This window comes from Simochromis diagramma, unplaced genomic scaffold, assembly GCF_900408965.1.
Source record: "Simochromis diagramma unplaced genomic scaffold, fSimDia1.1 OVJJ01000334.1, whole genome shotgun sequence".
Taxonomy (NCBI): domain Eukaryota; kingdom Metazoa; phylum Chordata; class Actinopteri; order Cichliformes; family Cichlidae; genus Simochromis; species Simochromis diagramma.
In genome coordinates this window covers 6,315,073-6,338,264 of record NW_024386764.1, presented here as the reverse complement: position 1 = coordinate 6,338,264, position 23,192 = coordinate 6,315,073, and the positions used below count along the sequence as shown (strand labels likewise).

The window sequence follows — 23,192 nt, the reverse complement described above, 5'->3', positions numbered from 1 at the left end:
CTAAAATATAAAACATATTTAGATTTATTCATCATTTTTTTCTTTGCTACATAATTCCATACCTCTTGCTTCATATATTTGATGTCTTCAGTTTGTATCTACAATATAGACAGCAGAAAAATTAAGACAATCCATTAAATGAGAAGGTGTGACCAAATTGGTAGTGCGTGCAATTCAAAAAGATTTACACCTCCTGCTGGCTCACAGCCATGGTCTCTCCCAGATTAAAGGTCAGCGGCTGGACTGATGAATATAGGTTAAGGTCCCTTAAACCTTCTATTACTCCATTCTTACCTGGTTTACTTAAGGCATGCGCAGAAATACGTCATAATACTGCAGGAGTGTCGCTATTCACACCACCGCAGCCCTATTAAAGTCAGTGTTATTTCCCCAACACTTAATCTTGTTATCACAAAAGTCAGAATAATGAATTCCAGACACAGCACAGTGTTACTCTGTCAGGGAACGGAAAAACAGCAGTTCCAGCATTTCTTCTCCCAACCGATTCCCAGAATTCTTATCAAGCGAATTTTAAATGTTTCAGTGCTTTAGTGTATGAGCAAGTGGCAACCCTGTGGGGCAAAACATTTAAGGCAACACAATGGTGCCAAAAGCAACAGGCCACTTGAGACTGCCTCCAGAAAGCAAGCCAGTCTCTACAGATGCCATATTAAAAGTTCTCTAACTATAAATGGACTGGTTCTTGTATAGCATGTTTTTACTCTACTTGAGCACTCAAACCATTTTACACAACATGCCTCCTTCATCTAAGCACTTTTTCCCCCCCTAAGTGCTTTTAAATAAAAAAGAAACATTCACACTGAGATGAACACATTGGAGTGCAACATGAGTTTCAATTGGCATACAGACTTGAGCAGCCAGTAATGGAACAGTGCACCTTCCCATTTATAGATGACTTATTACCTTACAGCACCAGGCAGTCCCAAGCGGGCTCTGATTCAAGTACCAGGTCCGACCCTGCTTAGCTCTCGATATTAGACGAGATCGGACTTGCTGAGGGTGATATGACCGCAAGCCGTGGTTGTAGCCATGGTTGCATATTGTTAGAAAAATGGTTTTAGTCTCTGTAGGCACTTACGCAAAATTATATTTAGGCATAAAGTTTTCAGGGGAGTGGCTGCTTCAGGGAACCAGTGTACTAACACAGGATGCCGATACCTGCACGCTGTGCAGAATTTACACTATACAGTCGTGCTTGTAGTCCTCCAAAAATACAACAGCACGTTAAACATCGGTGACACTGTGCATACGAGAAATGATGATAGTTTGAGGGAAATGGCTAACCCTCCTCTGAGCCTGGTTCTGCTGGAGGTTTCCTGTTAAAAAGGAGGTTTTCCTTCCCACTGTCGCCAAGTGTTTGCTCATAGGGAGTTTTCTCTGTATTATTGTAGGTTCTTTACACACTTTACACTTTTGACAGTGCACTATAAAACATACACAACATAACAGTGTAACACCTCAGAGGTTTTTACTCCATTTTTGGGAAGTTAAGTTCTGGTTTTGCTGTTTTGGTTCCAGAAAATTGACATGAGGATGAACTTCAGAATCAAGTCTATACCATGGGTACTAATACAGCGGCTACTGCCACTTTTTATCTACAGTCTATTTCTTGACCAAACGCACTAAGCCGATGTGGAGAACAAGACAAATTCATAACTGCTGAAAGCCAAAGTGTTGCCATGTTGACTTTACCAAGCAGTGCTCTGCTTAACAGCACACTTAGTAGTCTGACAGCACAAAAGTTTATCTAAGTATTTATGTCTTGCAGACTGCATCACTTCATGTTTGTTCGCTACTGGATCACAGTTTTTAATCTCATATATTAAAAGAAGACGTCTAAATTTTTCAACAGACGTAGGAGCTGCCCTCCATTGACAAAAGTGTGTTGGCGCCTAAATTACAAGCCACAGTTACGCATTACATAGCTACAATGCCCAACTGAGCACTGTATGACTTATATACTCTGAATTGTGTCTTGACCTTTATATAAAAATAAAACACAAAAAACATTTGTTTGGCTCATTGCTGGGAAGTGACACAGTAAAACCTCTGTGGTATTCTTTAAAGTTGATCTCATCAGTAGAAATGTGCTGGAAAACTGGCTGGGGTTTTCTGGAGATTGAAAGACAACAGGGATTTGCTTTTTTGATTAAGCTATCATCTCAAAAAATATCTTTCAAACAGCCCAACAAGAATTAAATAGAACCACATTTATGGATTCAGCGGATGTTCTCATCCTCATCTGCTGCTCCATGGTAGATGTTTCCTAACTACATTGTTCATCATGAATGTCTTCATGTGGTGTCGCTCTCATCGGAGCATGCAAAGATTAAGGAAGAAATTAATCATGTTCATTAAATACATCATAGTGGTTATAACTGGATGATGTGTCACAGAGAGGCTGACATAAATATGAGCTGCAGAGAGATTAAAAGGGAGTTTTCTTTGTTACATAAATGTAGGCGAGATGGAGTAAAGCTACAGAAACAACATGTGGTTTTGCAAAAGTTGTTTTTTTTTCAGTTGAAATTGCTTCACATGTGGGTCAAGGTGGTTTTTCATTGGAATTGATGAATAGAGGAGTAATGTTTGCGGTCAGTTTGGTGTCATAAGTCTTTATTTAATGAATAAAATAATTATATGTATATGTCATTAAGTATGTATAAACTAAACTGAAATCTACACTGGGAAAAACCATGACTATCTATGAAGACAATGAAAAGAGACAAGAACATGAAACTGAACAGGAACGTGCAACAACGTAAAATGAAATAATTCAAACTTGAACAGTGGGAATCAAAAACGCGGACTTGACATGAAAACAAACAGACGACCCGACAAGGAACAGAAGGAGACACAGGACTTACAGTGGGGCAAAAAAGTATTTAGTCAGCCACCGATTGTGCAAGTTCCCCCACTTAAAATGATGACAGAGGTCAGTAATTTGCACCAGAGGTACACTTCAACTGTGAGAGACAGAATGTGAAAAAAAAATCCATGAATCCACATGGTAGGATTTGTAAAGAATTTATTCGTAAATCAGGGTGGAAAATAAGTATTTGGTCAATAACAAAAATACAACTCAATACTTTGTAACATGACCTTTGTTGGCAATAACAGAGGTCAAACGTTTACTATAGGTCTTTACCAGGTTTGCACACACAGTAGCTGGTATTTTGGCCCATTCCTCCATGCAGATCTTCTCGAGAGCAGTGATGTTTTGGGGCTGTCGCCGAGCAACACGGACTTTCAACTCCCGCCACAGATTTTCTATGGGGTTGAGGTCTGGAGACTGGCTAGGCCACTCCAGGACTTTCAAATGCTTCTTACGGAGCCACTCCTTTGTTGCCCGGGCGGTGTGTTTTGGATCATTGTCATGTTGGAAGACCCAGCCTCGTTTCATCTTCAAAGTTCTCACTGATGGAAGGAGGTTTTGGCTCAAAATCTCACGATACATGGCCCCATTCATTCTGTCCTTAACACGGATCAGTCGTCCTGTCCCCTTGGTAGAAAAACAGCCCCATAGCATGATGTTTCCACCCCCATGCTTCACAGTAGGTATGGTGTTCTTGGGATGCAACTCAGTATTCTTCTTCCTCCAAACACGACGAGTTGAGTTTATACCAAAAAGTTCTACTTTGGTTTCATCTGACCACATGACATTCTCCCAATCCTCTGCTGTATCATCCATGTGCTCTCTGGCAAACTTCAGACGGGCCTGGACATGCACTGGCTTCAGCAGCGGAACACGTCTGGCACTGCGGGATTTGATTCCCTGCCGTTGTAGTGTGTTACTGATGGTGACCTTTGTTACTTTGGTCCCAGCTCTCTGCAGGTCATTCACCAGGTCCCCCCGTGTGGTTCTGGGATCTTTGCTCACCGTTCTCATGATCATTTTGACCCCACGGGATGAGATCTTGCGTGGAGCCCCAGATCGAGGGAGATTATCAGTGGTCTTGTATGTCTTCCATTTTCTGATGATTGCTCCCACAGTTGATTTTTTCACACCAAGCTGCTTGCCTATTGTAGATTCACTCTTCCCAGTCTGGTGCAGGTCTACAATACTTTTCCTGGTGTCCTTCGAAAGCTCTTTGGTCTTGGCCATGGCGGAGTTTGGACTCTGACTGTTTGAGGCTGTGGACAGGTGTCTTTTATACAGATGATGAGTTCAAACAGGTGCCATTCATACAGGTAACGAGTGGGGGACAGAAAAGCTTCTTACAGAAGACGTTACAGGTCTGTGAGAGCCAGAGATTTTCCTTGTTTGAGGTGACCAAATACTTATTTTCCACCCTGATTTACGAATAAATTCTTTACAAATCCTACCATGTGGATTCATGGATTTTTTTTTCACATTCTGTCTCTCACAGTTGAAGTGTACCTCTGGTGCAAATTACTGACCTCTGTCATCATTTTAAGTGGGGGAACTTGCACAATCGGTGGCTGACTAAATACTTTTTTGCCCCACTGTATGTTAAGTTCTTGTGTTGTTATTAGTAGTTAGGATTTAGTTGAGTTTTGTTTTAGTTTTCTTTCACCTGTGTCTCCTGGTTTATGAGTCTTTTCCCTGTCCTCTATGTAGTTTGTCTTGTCCTCAGTGTTTTTTCTTTTAGTTATGCCCGTGCCGTCCCTTATCTGTTCTCATGTGTCCCTCCTTGTGTTTCGTGTCTCCCCAGTCTGTCATGTGTTCCATCATTAGCCGTTTCCGGGTCCAAACTAGGCTTCAGGTCCCAAATTCAAACGAACACTGCAGCATCAATGAGAGTTACAAACTGTCTAAATTCCTTCCATCCATCCATCTTCTTCCACTTATCTGGGGCAGCTTCACACTCGGCTTCACACTCGGCTGCGAACCGTTCCAGTGCGAGCTTCATCCGATGAAGCCAACAGAACCACTTCATCCTCAAAAAGCAGAGATGACATTCTGAGACCACCCAAGTGAAAGCCTTCTGCTACTTGGCCATGCCTAGAATAAATTCTTTCATTTTTAATAAAATCATCAGCGTTGCTGCTCTAACAGGTGTAACAATTAAGTCTAACATCCAGGCATCCACGAAAAAGAGTTTATGAAGTTTAATTAGCAGGGAGTTAGCTCGCTAGTTTTTATTTAAATATAATATACCATGTTCTGACTGAGAGATTTCTAAAAATATAAAATAAAATTAACTACAGCTTTGCTATCACTTCTGACATAAATGAAGACATAAAACTAAACAGCAGTGACATTTGTCGGGTTACTGCAGTTGGGCTAGCTGGTATGTGCTACGTGGTGGCTACCTACACAGCTATGGTTACCATAATATAACCAAAGTGAAGCTAGAGGGTGAACGACAACTTTTTTCCACTTGAAAAAAGTTAACGTGAGGGTTCCTGATGGTTATGAGGTTAGGAACAAATGCAATTGCGTGGCAGGATGCTGTAAATGTACAATCAATCAATCAATCAATATGAGGTTAGTCATTAATATACTGCTGCATGGGCTGGGCTGTAGTTACAGCATAAGGTTTTAAAAACTAAGCTTTAAAACTTGCTGCAGATGAATAGTGGTAACAAAAACCAAGAGAGCTTGAGAGTGATCACTGACTTTTTTAGGGGCTTGTTCAGATGTGTATTTACAGTGGGGCAAAAAAGTATTTAGTCAGCCACCGATTGTGCAAGTTCCCCCACTTAAAATGATGACAGAGGTCAGTAATTTGCACCAGAGGTACACTTCAACTGTGAGAGACAGAATGTGAAAAAAAAATCCATGAAGTCACATGGTAGGATTTGTAAAGAATTTATTCGTAAATCAGGGTGGAAAATAAGTATTTGGTCACCTCAAACAAGGAAAATCTCTGGCTCTCACAGACCTGTAACGTCTTCTGTAAGAAGCTTTTCTGTCCCCCACTCGTTACCTGTATGAATGGCACCTGTTTGAACTCATCATCTGTATAAAAGACACCTGTCCACAGCCTCAAACAGTCAGACTCCAAACTCCGCCATGGCCAAGACCAAAGAGCTTTCGAAGGACACCAGGAAAAGTATTGTAGACCTGCACCAGACTGGGAAGAGTGAATCTACAATAGGCAAGCAGCTTGGTGTGAAAAAATCAACTGTGGGAGCAATCATCAGAAAATGGAAGACATACAAGACCACTGATAATCTCCCTCGATCTGGGGCTCCACGCAAGATCTCATCCCGTGGGGTCAAAATGATCATGAGAACGGTGAGCAAAGATCCCAGAACCACACGGGGGGACCTGGTGAATGACCTGCAGAGAGCTGGGACCAAAGTAACAAAGGTCACCATCAGTAACACACTACAACGGCAGGGAATCAAATCCCGCAGTGCCAGACGTGTTCCGCTGCTGAAGCCAGTGCATGTCCAGGCCCGTCTGAAGTTTGCCAGAGAGCACATGGATGATACAGCAGAGGATTGGGAGAATGTCATGTGGTCAGATGAAACCAAAGTAGAACTTTTTGGTATAAACTCAACTCGTCGTGTTTGGAGGAAGAAGAATACTGAGTTGCATCCCAAGAACACCATACCTACTGTGAAGCATGGGGGTGGAAACATCATGCTATGGGGCTGTTTTTCTACCAAGGGGACAGGACGACTGATCCGTGTTAAGGACAGAATGAATGGGGCCATGTATCGTGAGATTTTGAGCCAAAACCTCCTTCCATCAGTGAGAACTTTGAAGATGAAATGAGGCTGGGTCTTCCAACATGACAATGATCCAAAACACACCGCCCGGGCAACAAAGGAGTGGCTCCGTAAGAAGCATTTGAAAGTCCTGGAGTGGCCTAGCCAGTCTCCAGACCTCAACCCCATAGAAAATCTGTGGCGGGAGTTGAAAGTCCGTGTTGCTCGGCGACAGCCCCAAAACATCACTGCTCTCGAGAAGATCTGCATGGAGGAATAGGCCAAAATACCAGCTACTGTGTGTGCAAACCTGGTAAAGACCTATAGTAAACGTTTGACCTCTGTTATTGCCAACAAAGGTCATGTTACAAAGTATTGAGTTGTATTTTTGTTATTGACCAAATACTTATTTTCCACCCTGATTTACGAATAAATTCTTTACAAATCCTACCATGTGGATTCATGGATTTTTTTTTTCACATTCTGTCTCTCACAGTTGAAGTGTACCTCTGGTGCAAATTACTGACCTCTGTCATCATTTTAGGTGGGGGAACTTGCACAATCGGTGGCTGACTAAATACTTTTTTTCCCCACTGTATTTTCAATATAATATAAGAAATCACAAATCTAAAATAAACTCAAAAAGCTGGGTCACATACCCAGCCCCTGTCACTGCAGCAACCATGAACGTTAAGGGGATAAGCTGAATAGATTTGGTGTGCACATATCAGGATAAAGTACACGTTTGGTTGCAATGTTATAGTATTGTGCAAAAGTTCTGAGTTTGCCCTCATTTCTGTGTATTTTGCTTTCAAAGAGTCAGACTTTGTAGTATTTTTCAAAAATTGGTCTTTGGAAATAAATAATTAAATTAATGAATAATTAATTAATAATTAATAATTAAGTACATTCTCCGGGATTTCTGAAGATCTGTTTCTGCTTATTTAATCATTTCAGTCCAGTTCTTGTACCTGACCATTCAAGCCACGTAACACTTCTACACTACTATTCAAAGAGCCCATTTTAAGTTATATTTTTAAGCACTTTGTTACTAGCACCTTGTCACAATAGCACATCATGTATGAAGAAGAAATGATGGACTAAATGTTTCTTAATAATAGGGAGAAATTCAGCAAAGACCTGACACAGGAGTTAAGACCTTCATCTGGACCCTCAGTTGATCCATCCACTGTTCACTGTCGCCAAGAGAGGTGCAACGGTGTCCTTACAAGGTAAGGACGTCAAGAGAGGTACAACAGCGAGTATTTACATCCATCTGTAAAACATGGTGGAGGTTTGGAGCTGTATTTCAGGCACTGCTGTTTCAGAGCTTGTCAAAATTTATGGAATTATAAATGCTGAAAAAGTACCTTCAGATTTTGAACAAGTGATTGGCAACAGCTTCATTTTTCAACATGACAAAGATCTCAAACACACTGCCAGTGCAGTGGATTGGCCTCCCCAGACCTCAAACTTCCCCATTGTTGAAGAAGTCTGGAATCATCCTGACAGAGAATGAAACAAAAGACTATATATCCCAGAAACACGACCCCCCTATTCTTCTTCTGAAGATTTTTTTCTTTCATAATTTCTTAAAGGTTTTCTTTTTTTTCTTTGAAACTTCACACTAACAAGCAAACAAGTAATAATATAATAGTATAATTGATTAAAAAGAAACAAAAACAGAAAAAACTGCAGTTTCAGGTTTTGTGGGATTTAGCTAAAAAGTAAAAGTGAAGTTAGTTTCAAACAAACTGTAAAGGTAAAACTGACATTGTGTAAGAGAACAGTGCAAACTGCAGTAATACAAAGTGTGTACACTATAAAGCTAGGAAATAACCTGAAGTAACTGTTTTCTGTATGACTTGAGCAGTCTCTTACATCTATGTGGAGGAATTTTCACCGACTTTATAAAGCCGCTCCAGTTCATGAGAATTGGGGACGTTCATTTATGCACAGCATTTCATTTGAATAGGTTATTACAACATCTTGATTTGTTTCCCCCCCCTCTCTGCTCTGGTGCACTTGTATTGTTGGGATTGTTATCCTATTGCGAGATCTGATTTCAGCTCAGCTTCCGCTCTCAGACTAGAAGGTTAGTGTTGTGTTTACAAGGTTCTATAATAAGGGAAGAAAATTAGTACATGCTGTTACCCTGTCAGACCAGGGGTGTCGCTAATGAGGCTGGGTAAGAGAAAGAGGAGAAGAAGAAAGTAGAGAGCGAGAACAAGATGGAGCTCCGCTGTAAAGCCTAAAATAAAGTGTTGAACCCAGACGTCGCCTCCGCTGCCTGATTACACACCCAACAAATTGGCGACGAAGATGAGCGCTTCAGTGCCGAGCCCACCGCCCTTTTTGCAACATGCAGGTGAGCCGCCAATACCGTTTATGACGTGGCGCAAATTCTTTGAGAACTACATGCTAGTGATAAATGCTACGGGAGATGCATGGCCGGAGGCGAGACGACGAGCCGTCTTATTACATTGCTTGGGACCAGAGGGACAACGACTGTTCTACACACTGCCGAATCAAGGTACAACGTTTGCTGAAGCCATGACTGCGCTTGAAAACCACTTTGTCCCTAAAGTGAATGTAGTGGCATGCAGGCACACATTCAGACAGCGAGTTCAGCGGGCTGATGAAACGGTGACCCAGTATGTTGCCGCCCTCAGAGCGTTAGCTGTGCCATGTGGTTTTGGAATAATGGAGAGTGACATGATTCGGGATCAACTTGTTGCTAATGCTAATCTCAGTGTTGTTAAAGAAAAATTGCTGCTGGAGGAGGACCTTACATTGGACAAGGCAGTTACTATTGCATGTCAGGTGGAGGCTGCGGTCAAGAATGCTACACTCCTCTCTGCTGCACCCACGGCCCAGACTGCGGCAGTACAAGCTGTGGAGGTGAAGGACGCACGTCTTCGGGGAAAAAGAGGAGCGCGACCGGCTCAAGCTCGGGGACCTACATCTAAAGAATGGCACAAAAAGGCAAGTGATAAAGAGCAACAGCGTCATTGTTTCAGATGTGGATCCGAGAAACACCTGGCTAATGATAAAAACTGTCCAGCAGCAACAGTAAAATGTGATAAATGCAACAAAAAAGGGCACTTCGCCAGAGTTTGTAAATCAGCTGTAGCAGTGGTCAGGGAAGTAGTTGTTCCTGAGTTCACAGTTTTATGTGTCGATGATCACAAACTGATGACTGCAGCATGTGATAAGATTACATGCAAAATGAACATTGAAACACCACAAGGAAACTCTCAGGTTCTGGAGTTAATTGTGGATACAGGAGCTTCAGTATCTATCCTCCCAGAAGCCATCTACAAAGAACATTTTGCACCCTGCGCTTTGACTGAACCGAAAGTTAAGCTTGTCACTTATGCAAAAGGTGACTTGCCTGTCATTGGCTGCCTACAGGCTTCAGTGAGGGTTGCAAGCAATGACAGAAAAGTGCCAGGATCATTCTTCATAGTTAAAGATGGATCACCGTTGCTGGGGTTGGACTTAATTAAAGCACTTAACATTGATATCATTGCTGGAAAAGTCATCAACAAAGGAGAGGATCCTGCAAGAGGAGCACCAGCCAGTAAACAAACATGCATGGTGAATAACATTGATTCCTCTTCTTCCCATCATCTCGGAGCTGTTAAAGGGTTTATCCACAAAGTTCAAGTGAACAAGACAGTACAGCCGGTTCGCCAAAAACTGCGGCGTCTACCACTCAGCATACGTGAGGAGGTGTCAGCTGAATTGAAACGTCTACTCCAAGCAGGCATCATCGAACCAGTGGATGCAGCTGAATGGGTGAGTCCTCTGGTGGTTGGAAGAAAAAGTAAGGGAGACTTAAGACTTTGTGTGGATCTGCGTGAACCTAACAAGAGTGTGATCATGGACTGTTACCCTCTTCCTCACATGGAGGATTTGTTCGCACAGCTGGCTGGGGCTACACATTTTAGCCAGATTGATTTAAGTTCAGCTTATCACCAACTGCCTCTTCACCCTGATAGCCGAAGCCTCACAGCATTCATAACCCATGAAGGACTCTTCCAGTTTACCCGAGTTCCATTTGGACTTGCTTCAGCCCCTTCTGCCTTCCAAAAGATGATGCAAACAGTCCTAAAAGACCAGACAGGAGTACAGAACTACTTGGATGACATAATAGTGTATGGACATTCCAGAGAAGAGCATGATGAACGGTTACAGGCTGTCCTCCAACGCCTGAAGGATGTCGGTCTGCAGATCAACTTCAACAAAAGTTCATTTGGACAGACATCTATTCCGTTCTTGGGACACGTCATTTCCAAGGATGGCCTGAGCCCCAGCCCAGACCACCTGACTGCCATTGCCAAAGCCCCTGCACCACAGGACATGGCTGCTCTTCGTTCCTTCTTAGGCTTGACTTCGTGGTTCAGCAAATTCCTAGCAAACTATGCAACTGTGGTTGAACCACTCCGTGAGTTACTTCGGACAAGTCAGACAGCTGAACTTCAATGGACTGATACAGCAAATGAAAGCTTCAACAAACTGAAGGAAATGCTACTAAAAAGCCCAGCACTGGCAATCTTCAACCCAAATCTGCCAACGTTCATCACCACTGATGCGTCAGATTATGGTCTTGGAGCTGTTCTGACCCAGATCAACTCAAACAATGAGGAACGTGCTGTTGCTTTTGGCTCCCGCACCCTGTCCCCAGCCGAGAGGAAATATTCAACAATCGAAAAAGAAGCCCTCGCCTGCGTATGGGCCGTTGAAAGATGGAGGACGTACATATGGGGACGGAGATTTACTCTGAGAACTGATCACCAGGCCCTCACCACCCTGTTAAGTACTAAGGGGATGAACAGAGCTGGCATGAGGATAGCACGTTGGTCAGCCAGACTGATGTGTTTCCAGTATGACTTAGAGTACCGTCCAGGAAGCCAAAATGTTATAGCTGACTGTATGTCCCGTGTTCCCCTGCATACCACAAACACAAGTGAAGACTCTGAACAGGACTTAATCACAGAGATTGCTGAAATTTCTCCTCAGCTAACAGTGCTTCCACTGGCTGACTTCAGAGCAGAATGTGAAGACTGTCCTGAATTAACAAAACTAAGACAGATCGTTCTTTCGGGCTGGCCGAAAGTAAGAAAATCCTTACCAGATGATGTCAAACCCTACTTCCTGGTCCGACATGAACTGGCAGCAGAGTCACCGCTGATATTTAGAGGAACACGGCTGATTGTTCCCAAATCTCTGCGAGGAAAAGTAGTGCACCTAGCCCATGAAGGACATCAAGGCATGGTCCGGTCCGAACCAAACAACGCCTGAGAGATCTATATTGGTGGCCAAACATGGATGAACTGGTCCACGAAATATTGTCCACATGCACGACCTGCCAATCGTGTGACAAGACTGCAGCTGTTTCACCTGCACCGTTACAACCCATCAAATTCCCAGAGGGTCCGTTTCAACATGTTGCTGTCGACATTGTTGGTCCGTTTGAACAAGGAACCTATGACTGCAGGTTTGCCATCACACTAGTTGACTATTTCAGTAAGTGGCCTGAAGTCGCATTCACACCAAACGCCTCAACTGCGACAGTGATTGCATTCCTGACGTCCATTTTCGCCCGTGAAGGAAACCCTTATGAAATTACAACTGATAATGGTCCGCAGTTCACCTCAGCTGCCTTTGCTGAGTTTCTCGCTGAAAGGGGCATAAAACACATCAGGACAAGCGTCTATCATCCTCAAGCAAATGGATGTGTGGAGCGCTTTAATAGAGTACTGAAGGACTCCATACAGACAGCACAAGCTACTCAGCGACCATGGAAAACTGTGGTTACAGAACTGCTTCAAAGTTATCGAGCGACTCCCCACGCTACAACCGGTGAGTCCCCTTTCCAGCTCCTCAGAGGAAGAGCCATGCGGACTAAACTCAACATTCTGCCACCACCAAAGGATGCTGGACAATATGACCACATCAGATCCAAAGTGACATTGACACAGAAAAGAAGTGCACTGTATGCAGACAGAAAGAGAGGTGCTAAACCTACTAAAGTGACTGTGGGTGCGTCAGTGAGAGTACGAAAGCCATTCCATGTGGGAAAAGGAGAGCCACAATACACCAAGCCGCTGGAGGTACAGCAGCAGACGGGTGAGAGTTCTTTCATCCTCAGCGATGGGAGAAGATGGAATGCAGCACGTCTCTCACTTGTCCCAGAGAACTCAAAACACACACAAAGAGCTGATACAGAGACAGAAAACATCAGCTCAGCACAGACTGCTACACGTCCCACACTGCAGAGGGACAGACAACCACCAAGATGGACAAAAGACTTTGTTATGAAATAGTTCAGAGGTAAAAAGAAAGGAGAAATATGCAGATGTGAGAAATGACTGTGAAGGGAAAGTGCATTTGAGTTTCATTAGTTATCTTTAATTCCAGCTGTGACTTCTGATAAGCTGAGAAGAGGGCATATGGTTGTTACTGTTGATTCAGGGTTGATCCGGGGCACGTTTACTTTGCCATTTCAGTTCTTTTACCAGGATATATATATAATACTGTTCTGAAGTTACTAATTGCCTCAAAAGTAAAAGGCTGTCGAATGTTTCATGTTGTGCTACAAAGGAAAGAGTATTATTTGAGAAAAGGGGGAGATGTTGTGTTTACAAGGTTCTATAATAAGGGAAGAAAATTAGTACATGCTGTTACCCTGTCAGACCAGGGGTGTCGCTAATGAGGCTGGGTAAGAGAAAGAGGAGAAGAAGAAAGTAGAGAGCGAGAACAAGATGGAGCTCCGCTGTAAAGCCTAAAATAAAGTGTTGAACCCAGACGTCGCCTCCGCTGCCTGATTACACACCCAACAGTTAGGTTAATACGTTTTTGGAAAATGTATTTTCTGCACCAGAGGGTGTTTAACTAACAGTTTAGCAGCTACAACCATTCTTATACAAAGTCTGACGTTTTCAGAGGATGAAACATAATAAGCTAAGATCATTTAAAATATAATGACTGTTCTTAATACTTTGATGAAAATCCTTTGCAGTCAGTGACTCTGCACATGACATCACCCCTGGACATGTTGTGTTTCCTCCCTTGACAAGCTCTGCGAGTCCTTCACTGGAGCTGGTTTCAGTTGCCGCTTGTTTGTGGGTCTCTCTGCCTCCAGCTTTGTATTTAATAACTGAAAATCTGCTCCATTGGATTCAGATCAGGTGACTGACTATTTCTTTGCCCTGAGAAACTCTTATCAGTACTCTTCGGGTCAATATCAGTTTACGGTGTGAAGCGCTGTCTGATCAGACGAATCTGCTCGGGGATGTTCCACCGTTGTGCACTCATCTCAGATTGCTGAGGCTCTCCTAACGTGTTTTCTGTTTCTCTGATACGTTTATTTTGTTTTTCCAGCCTAATATTATCACCATCCTTCAAAATCTCTGTGGACCTTATTTTGGGCAATTTCAGTAAAATGCTATCAAATTCAGGTTCAACACAATGCCAGACCCTCCTTTTGACTCCTTAACTTGTCAGGAAATAACAAAGGAACATGTTTCATGTAGCCGGTCAACAGTCGAATTTACTTCTGAGTCTCTGAAAACAGGAAAGCGTGTATAAAAACTGGATGTAATGTTCCTAAAAAGTTATTGCAATGCTTTTATTAAACCCCTTGAATTAAAGCTGAAAGTCTGCACTTCAGTCACATCTGTATTATTTTTTTCTAATTCATTGATAATGCACTGCAGCGGTGTACGAAGATGAAAATGAAAAAACTAACTGTAACTATCTGGATAACCACTCTGTCCACGTTATGGGCAGCTTTCCCCCAGTTACAGTCACAGAATTTTATATTATATTAATAAATGCTCTCCTTTTTATCCTACATCCTGTAGAGACTGACAGCCATACCTCGGCGGTCGCTTAAACATCACCACTGCATGAGCTCATATTAGGAGTATGAATGCCTTTGCTTTCCTGTTATTCTTCCATCGTTTATTTAGAACACAATACTTCAGCTAACTTCATATGTCCGTGGGGGCTGTGATTTTGTTTTCCTTGATTCCCTGATATTTATTTTATTTTTTATTTTTTGTTACCGTGGCTAACTTAATCTAATGCTTATGTTATGCTCATGCTTATACAAGGCTTGACCTTAACTCTGAATTCCTTTGTGCTTTCGGGGACCCAGGAGATAATCTTGACTCACTTCCAGGAAACAGCAGAGTCCAATTCTCCTCAGTTTCCCTCCCCTCTAAAATCCCCAAATGCCTTTTACACCAAATACTTTGTGGGGCTTGATGAAACTATCACTTGGAATTCATTTGTTGCTGTTAGTGAGTTTACCAGGCACAATGTCCCGTGGGTCGTGTTTAGACTCGCTGGCATCTCAAATAATCAGCTGTAACTTTTGCCTTAAATCTACATATTTATAACTGTGGCACAGTGGGGTGAGTGCTGTGTTCTCATGCCTGTTAAACTCCACAAAGGAGTAGGAGTGAGGAGGGTCCAGATTTAGAAAGGGTCAGACTAAACAGATATAAGACAACAACAATTTGAAGCTAGATGCACACTTCCTGTCTGCTCCTAAAGTGAGAAAAAAAGAAAAAAAAAACATTTTTTTTTAAATAAAGAAAACCTTGGGATAAAACCTTTCGTATGTAAAAAAAAAAAGTTAGTTAGAAGTTAGTTTTGAATCCAACACACAGATTCCGGTAACAGGAAGATCCAAAGAACTCAAAGACGCCTAATTCTGGATTATTCTTTAGTCCGTTGAGTGGACTGAATAAAATTTCAAGACTTTAATACAGACTGTGGAGACATGTTCATACTAAAATCTAATTATTTTGGATATTCAAGGGAGTATTTATTAAAAAAGAAAACACCTGTCCTGTGTGTCTGCGTAGGTCATTGGTCACAGGTAATCTTAGAAGGTGACTGGGCTTCTTTAAGTTTGTCCTCGATGCATCAACACCTGTATTGCTGTAGATGTGCAGACGTCACCAACATGGCAACAAATGACCACCACACAAGTTCAGTGTTTGATAAACTGCTAAAAATCTCATGAAAATGTCTTCATAATGACTTTTATGTACAGTGCACGTCTTGAACCAACCCTCATTTCTTTATATTTTGCTAGCAAGAATCAATGCAGCGATTTAATGAAACGTGCAAACATACATGAAATTACAGCATCACCTCTATTCTTCAGCACAGCCTGAACTCTCTCAGACAAGCTTTCTCGCAGTTTCTTGTGATGTAGTCTTCAGGAATAGTTCTTTACTTTCAAAGCTGTTCTTTGGATGTTGGCTGCCTTTTGTTCTGTTTTATTGCGTTTGGGGTGTGTTTTTAATCTGGCATACCTGATGAAGTCAAATCTGATGAAGCTTCGGTGAACAGAAGATAACTTTAAGATACTGTTCATCTGTTCTAGCTTTTGGGCATTCTTTTATGGATACACTCCAAAGCTTGCTGAAATATTCCTGAACAACACTGTAGAAATAAAAGTACCATTTTCATTCCTGTCACCCTTATCTTTGTTTTTGTAGATTCAACAAAAGAAACAGGCATACGTGACGGACTACTAATAACAAAGTGCCTAAAGATATAATTTCAACTAGTTCTTTGTTAAGTTGTCTGTTATTGTAGACACAACACTGCCTCATGCCAGTGTTGTGTGTAGTGTAGGTGACTTTTTATGCTGGAATGATTCATAGGTCAGTATTAAGTGGCTTAAAAAAAACACAGTGATTCCTCTGAAATGGTCATGCTTACCGACTGGACTGAAAATGAGTGAAAAAGCAGCCAATGTCCAAAGAAAAAGCTTGAAGACCCTTCAGAAAGTCTTATTTTTTCTTAAATACAAGAAAGTTGGAAGCAAAATATGAACAAATGTGTGGCGGCTCAAGACTTTTGCACAAGGCTGGATTTTTTTGTGCTGTTTCCTTACACGGTGAAGTCACAGACACTTTTATAGCGCCAGACCACAGCTGAGACCACAGACAGAGATAATACATTTTAAGTGCATTTACAATAAATGCATTAACTTTACAGCATTCGAGAAGTCTATAAACCACTGACGTCTTAAATATCCCGTGATTCACTGTAGACTGAGCAACATTGCATCTGCTCTTGGAGTTTCCAGGCTTTGGCATCTCTTAAGTGTCTTTGTTTTTCCAGTCTGCCAGCTCCTTTCTGTCTGCATGAGCAGGCATGAGCAGCAGCAGTTTACCTCTCAGAGAGGTGTTTTGTTTTGTCTTGTCTTTTAAGGTCGCCTGCTGACAGAGACCCCCTCTCCGCTGCTCCTCACTGTAAACATAAGTCACACTGTAATGAATGTGTGACGGCTGGAGAGTCGGAGCAGGCTAAGTGCAATGACGTCCCGGGTGTTCTTGCTGTCTGTCGGGGCTCTGCTCTTCCTCACTACCATTTACAATAACTTCTGTTTGGGACAGAGGTGCGTGCTGCACCCAGAGGTTCATCACTGGGAAAACAGCACCCTCAGAAACCCTATGGAACAAATGATAGACAAAAGCTTTTCCACTTGATGTAATGTTCCCGCTCATATAATTTCTTCCACTGCTGAGCAAAGAAAGAGCATCACACACAAACAGAAACGTTATTAATTTGTTTGAGTTAAAAAACAAAAAAGAAAAATAGGAAGTAGTACAGATGTGTAGTTAATTTGCTTGGGATTTGTAAGTTCTGATGTTGTTTATTACATCTGCAATTTCTGGAATGAATTAGACCACATGTGGAAATCCAAGCCACCCATTTCTAGTTAAGAAATACTCCTCAGAGAAAGATGATGACATTTCATGGAACACAATTGCAGTCAACGTGCTCTTATTTTAATAGCTTTCTGTGGCTGATAGTAGTTGGTGTCCAAAATGTATGGGACTTTAATCATTACTGAATATGAACCGACAAAATGGCAATGCATTTGTACAGAGTACAGTATTTATGCTTACACTCATGCACTGGACTGTTTTATGTGGTTGGCCACATACGACGCACTTTGATGTTAAGTGAGCCAGACCTGTGAAACTCCCCTTCCTGTCACTCTAAAGACAGTTAACTACACATTTACGATCCCTGAGATATTTTTTATATAAGAAACAAAAAGTGCATTTTCAACAGTAAATCTTTTTCTAAATGACTTATACAGCATGAAGAAATAAATGTGTAAAATTACAGAGAACATATTTATTTTTTCACGCTGCCACCATTTCTTTCATTTACTACAGAATAACAGAAAAGGGCAACATGGTGCTGCAGCACTATGGCCTCACGGCAACAAGGTCCTGTGTTCGACTCCACCATCTGGCTCGATGGCTCTCCACCATGTTTGAGTGGGTAGTCTGGTTTCCTCCAACAGTCCAAAGACATGCAGTTAGTGGGGTTAGGTTAAGTGAATATGATAAAAATTGCCCATAGGAGGGAATGTGAGTGTCTCTGTGTTGATCTGTCCAGGGTGTACTCCGCTTCTTGCCCTGTAAAAGTCCTGATGGGCTCCAGCCAACCTGTGACCCTGATAAGGATAAGTGGAACAAAAAAAGTTCTGTAAAAGAAAGACAAAACAGAAATTTCTATAGTAAATAAAAAGTAAAGTAAAGAAATAACAGAAACGTTTCTGTCATTTAATTATTGATTCGTTACTTTATTACTTTAGTGTATTATGATTGTCAGTGGGAGAGATATTTATTAGTAGGAAAAGCTGTCAAACGTATGAAAATACTGACAAAAGTTCAAAACTTAAGCCCATCATTCACTATTTTTAAAGCCATCCATGGGGCCAAATTGGAGTCCTTGCTGGGCCAATTCTGGCCACCAGGCCTCATATTTGACACCCCCACTATAAACGATTTTTAGTATTAAGTTACTTTAGCAAAAGGTTTACAGTAATATGTGTGGATTATTAAAGACAAAAGATTTGGAGTACCATGCTCGTAAACATATGTTGCATTTCTTTCATTTAAATATCCATCATCCATCCATCCATTATCAATTAACCTCACATTCATAAAAACAAAAACAAACGTACAGTGTTTGGGTGGGGCACACTTTAAACGAGTAATTGGCATTTAAATTTTATTTTATTCTTCAAACTGAAAACTTTTCAACAGTGTTATTGGAAGCGGCTATAGGCACAGTTATCATATTTAACTTTACTGTTTGTTTTTGTGCGCATCGAACGCACATCACTTAATCTAGCAGTTGCCTCAAACGTTTAGATCTTTGTTTGTAACCAAATGTGACTCATATCTAACACAGAAAATTCCGCTGAAGTCTCATCTGTGACACTGTCGTCTCTTTACCCCCTCGTTCAGTTCACTTCCTGACAGACATCACTGACGGCTCACTGACAAATGAGAAAGAGAACGGAAATCCTCTCCATCAATTCTGTCAGACTGCTGGATGCTTCAGTATATTAGAGACAACCCACCACTTAGCCCACAACTGTGCGCCACGACCTCTCGGTAACTTCTGGATTACTGGAAAGCAGAGGGGATGAGACTACCAGAGAACATGCCCCTGCTGAGTCATTATCTTCTCTTGCAGTAGGCTGAAGAGGAACTGCGCTTCCAAACCCACAACACACCGCAGGTAGAGTCTGTAACTAAGGCTATCTCGTGGATAGAAATGGAAAGCTCAAACTCTACGCACGGACCTTATTCAATAAACGAGACTACGACTCAGAATTCACAAACAAACCGTGTCGAGAAATCAATCAATTTACCGATTTTTATGTTTGCTGGAGGCGCCGTTGGGAACTTAATTGCAATAATCGTTCTTTCGGTATCAAGACAGCAGCGCAAATCTTCAGCTTTCTACACGCTGGTGTGCGGGCTGGCGGTGACGGACCTGTTGGGCACCTGCCTGGCCAGTCCGATAACTATAGCCAACTACCTTAACCCCAATGTGCTGTTGGACCAACATGTCTGCGAGTTTCAGTCCTTTTTGTTGCTGTTTTTCGGTTTGACCGGACTCAGCATCATATGCACCATGGCAGCAGAGCGATACCTGGCCATATGCTGCCCGTACACCTACCAGCGGTGGGGAGTGGACCGACGCTTTGCGCAGAAGCTTCTGCTCTTCATCTACATCAGTCACATCTTCTTTTGCTGCCTCCCAATGATGGGCATGGCGAATAGCACACTGCAGCCGTCCGAAACCTGGTGCTTCGTCGACTGGAGGAAACACGACCCCGTGTCCACCACCTACTTCGTCCTGTACAGCGTCGTTAGCCTGCTGCTGATCCTTGGCACCATCCTGCTGAACCTGGCGGTGTGCGGCGCGCTGCTGATGATGCGCCAGAGGGTCGTGCAGCTGCCCGTCACCAGAGGCAGCGTCCGCGAAAGGTGGAGAGCTCTGTCCTCGGCCGCAGAGACTCAAATGATCGCGGTGCTGGTGATGACTTCTGTGGTGGTCCTGGCCTGCTCAGCCCCACTAGTGGTAAGAGAAGTCTTTAATTAACGAGTGGTGCGCAGAGAAACGTTGGTGTAACACTGCCTGGCACTTATAAACACGAGGAATTACCAGTATTGTACTGATTAGTATCGACACAGCAGTGCGAAACATGCATTTTAACGTCGTTAGCTTTAATTAAAACTGGCCAAAAATAATTTTACCCACTTTCCATCTTATTTTTTCCCTCTAAAGCGATGTACGCAGTTAGCCTGAATTTCACAGGCAATAACTGCCTGTGAAATAACGAGGAACTACTTAAATCTGTAGAAGGACCTAAAAGTGGACGAACGTAGTGCTTGATTTGCTCAGTTTGCTTGATTCCAGCAAATATTTTCAGTACGTTCAGCATCAGATACTCCAGAAGTTCAACCTAATATAATTGGATAAATATATATCCTACACACACACAACAATATGTATCATTAAAATGACTACAACTGAAAACTTCTGGTGACAGTTTAGTAGGGCTACCTTCACAGTTTAGGCATTTTACTTGCATGCCAGTTCATTAAATATTCTTGTATATTTGATGAATATATTCTATATTGTTTTCTAAAGTCCAGTCATTACCTGGTCACAGTGGTTAGCACTGTTCCCTCACACCAATAAATTCCTGAGTTTGAAGCCTTTCTGTGTGGAGTTTGCTTATTTTGCCTGTGTACTGTGGTATTAAGGCTTCCTCCCACAGTCCAAAGACAGGAGGTTAGGTTCATTCTAAACTGCCTATAGGTGTGATTGTGAATGGTTGTCTGCAACAGGCTGGTTACTGGTGCAGGGTGTAATCTGCCTTTAATTGGATAAAATTTGATCATTTCTCTTCACCTCATACAGGGACTTTATATTTTGGCTTTTCAGAAAAGCCATGAAGTGTTTACACTGTGTTAAACAATGTGGATTTTATTGTGTTAGAAAATAAAGTCCCTGTCTCCAGAACAGACTTTATTAGTCATTTTCTGCTCAAAGCTAACGTTTATTTTTTATACTTACAATGTCCAGCTAAACCCAAATAGCAGAAATTAATAATGCAACAGCTTGCAAAATATTTGTAACCAGAGGTGTAGTCTACATGAGGACACCGCCTTAATGTTGAGTTTGCTCATTCGATCCAGGAATCCAGGAATTTGATTTGATTTGAAAAACTTTTCTTTTTTAAGATGACAAAACAGGAAATCTTTCTGCTTATGAGCTGTTAACAGTCTAAAGAAATATATTATAACAGCTCCTTTCTTCTGTTTTAAGGTTCGTGTGTTTGCAAACTGCTTCAGTGATGAAAAAAACTTCAAAGCAGACCTGGCTGCCATCAGGATAGCCTCAGTTAACCCCATCCTTGACCCCTGGATCTACATCCTCCTCAGGAAGTCCCTGTTCCGCCGGTTCCTCGGTTTATCCAGGCGAGGCAGCAGCAGCCGCAGCAGCTCCCCTCCTTTAACGCAAACCACCCTATTTACTACCAGCATTGTGAAGGACAGCAGCGTGTTCACCCAGCTGATGTGCAACGCCAGCATCATCACTCAGCTGCCCGCTACTGTCACATTCACTCCGCGCAACACGGAGAGAGCCTCCAGCAGACTTGACTCTGCTGAGTGAGCACATATTTGACACCGATGAATGTTTGCTGCGTTATGGTGGCATGAAGAGCTTCACACGCGACTCTCTCTCAGAGCCGCTGATGATGAAGATGTGGTGGGCCCACAGCACGGAGGGATCCCCAGAGCTCCTGGAGGATTATTTATTGACTGAAAGAGTTGTGTGTCACGGGGCTGACAAGAAAAGAGAAACAATGTTTGATTGAGTTGTTGTTACTGAAGTACAATGATAGATCGAGCCTTTCCATTCTGTCCAACCTCCCCTTGTGGCTTCCGCCTAGCTGAGACACTCTTTCGCTAGATGAATGTCATCTCTCATGGGGCTCACCTCCACCTTTCCCCTTCCACCTTCCTCCAGATGTCTCTGACAGTGCCAAAGTACCATCAGATGGTTCTTGTGATGGACAGGATCCTCCCTCAGCTCCAACAGTGTTTATGGAAAACTCCCCGATGGTTTGTGTGGGTTTCGTTATTTCTTTTTCATCAGGAGAAACATATGAAATTAATAGAGCACTGACCAAAATATGCTGATGGCTGTTTGTAATAAAGACTCATGTTTGCACTAGAAAATCAGTCAACTGTCTTTGTCCTGGAATGAAATCATGGGTGCAGAAAGAGCCAAGTGAAATGGTGAGAGGTCACATCAACAGGTCACATCAACAAAGAAAAAGTACATAGGATGAAAGAGAAGCAAAAAACCACATCCACTTTATCTCTTTCTTTATGACAAATACATTGAAAACAAAACTAAAAAAAACCCACCACGCCAAAAAACAAATGCAGGGAAATCAGGTCATTAGTCATTATGTGTAGGCAGCTAAGCTCTAAAACACTTTCGCCTTAATGCCAACAGTCTGCACTCCTGTGTAGAGGAACACTAAAGAGCTGTCACTGGTGGCTAACTGAGGCTGCCAGCATCCATCATAACATGGAAAGAGGAGAAAGTGAACTCCGTGTGCCCAACAAAGACACGCTGCAGATGTGCGTCCTCCTCTGAAAGATCACGTGGAGCCACATAAAAGAAACTTGTGCCTGTTGTTACCATACCGACTTCTTGTAAACACAGTCTGGTGTAAACAAACATGACAGCGTACACTCGGAGCTTCAAGTAAATCATTCAGTTCTACTTAAAAGTGCTGACATTTGTGCTGCATTATTAATTTGTGCCCACTAGGGGGAACTAACTGACATTTTTTTAAAAATATATCATCAAAATGTGGTTTTGCCTTTGGGAAACTGGGAGATAAATAAGGTTTTAGCTCCTAATCAAATACCAAATTGCCATTTTATTCATCACCACTTTGTATATTATCTGCACAACAGTGGCAGAGATACTGGAAAGTTTTTAAGTGAAGAAGCACACATTTGAGGCCAGGAAGAAACATACATGACAGAACAGAGCAACTGAAATGTCATGTTAGATTTATACACGCTCTCCTGAAATTAAGCGCTGCACACACATAATCAAGATACTTGGACCTGATACTTGAAACTGTGCACCAACAGGGAAGAAAG

General features: G+C 42.2%; 1 protein-coding gene and 1 long non-coding RNA gene across 2 annotated transcripts; one reads left to right on the top strand and one right to left on the bottom strand.

The window, feature by feature from the left end:
• Positions 1-17,455: 17,455 nt before the first annotated feature.
• LOC120734549 lies at positions 17,456-19,783 on the bottom strand. The gene is made up of 2 exons (XR_005696030.1): positions 19,672-19,783; positions 17,456-18,181 (listed from the first exon to the last, which is right to left on the bottom strand). It is a non-coding gene; the product is annotated as an uncharacterized LOC120734549 (long non-coding RNA).
• On the top strand, positions 18,351-22,326 carry LOC120734540 (prostaglandin E2 receptor EP4 subtype-like). The gene is made up of 2 exons (XM_040033382.1): positions 18,351-20,076; positions 21,331-22,326. The coding sequence occupies exons 1-2, from the start codon at positions 19,264-19,266 to the stop codon at positions 21,676-21,678; spliced, it is 1,161 nt and encodes a 386-aa protein (XP_039889316.1). The 5' UTR covers positions 18,351-19,263; the 3' UTR covers positions 21,679-22,326.
• The last annotated feature ends 866 nt before the right edge of the window (positions 22,327-23,192 follow it).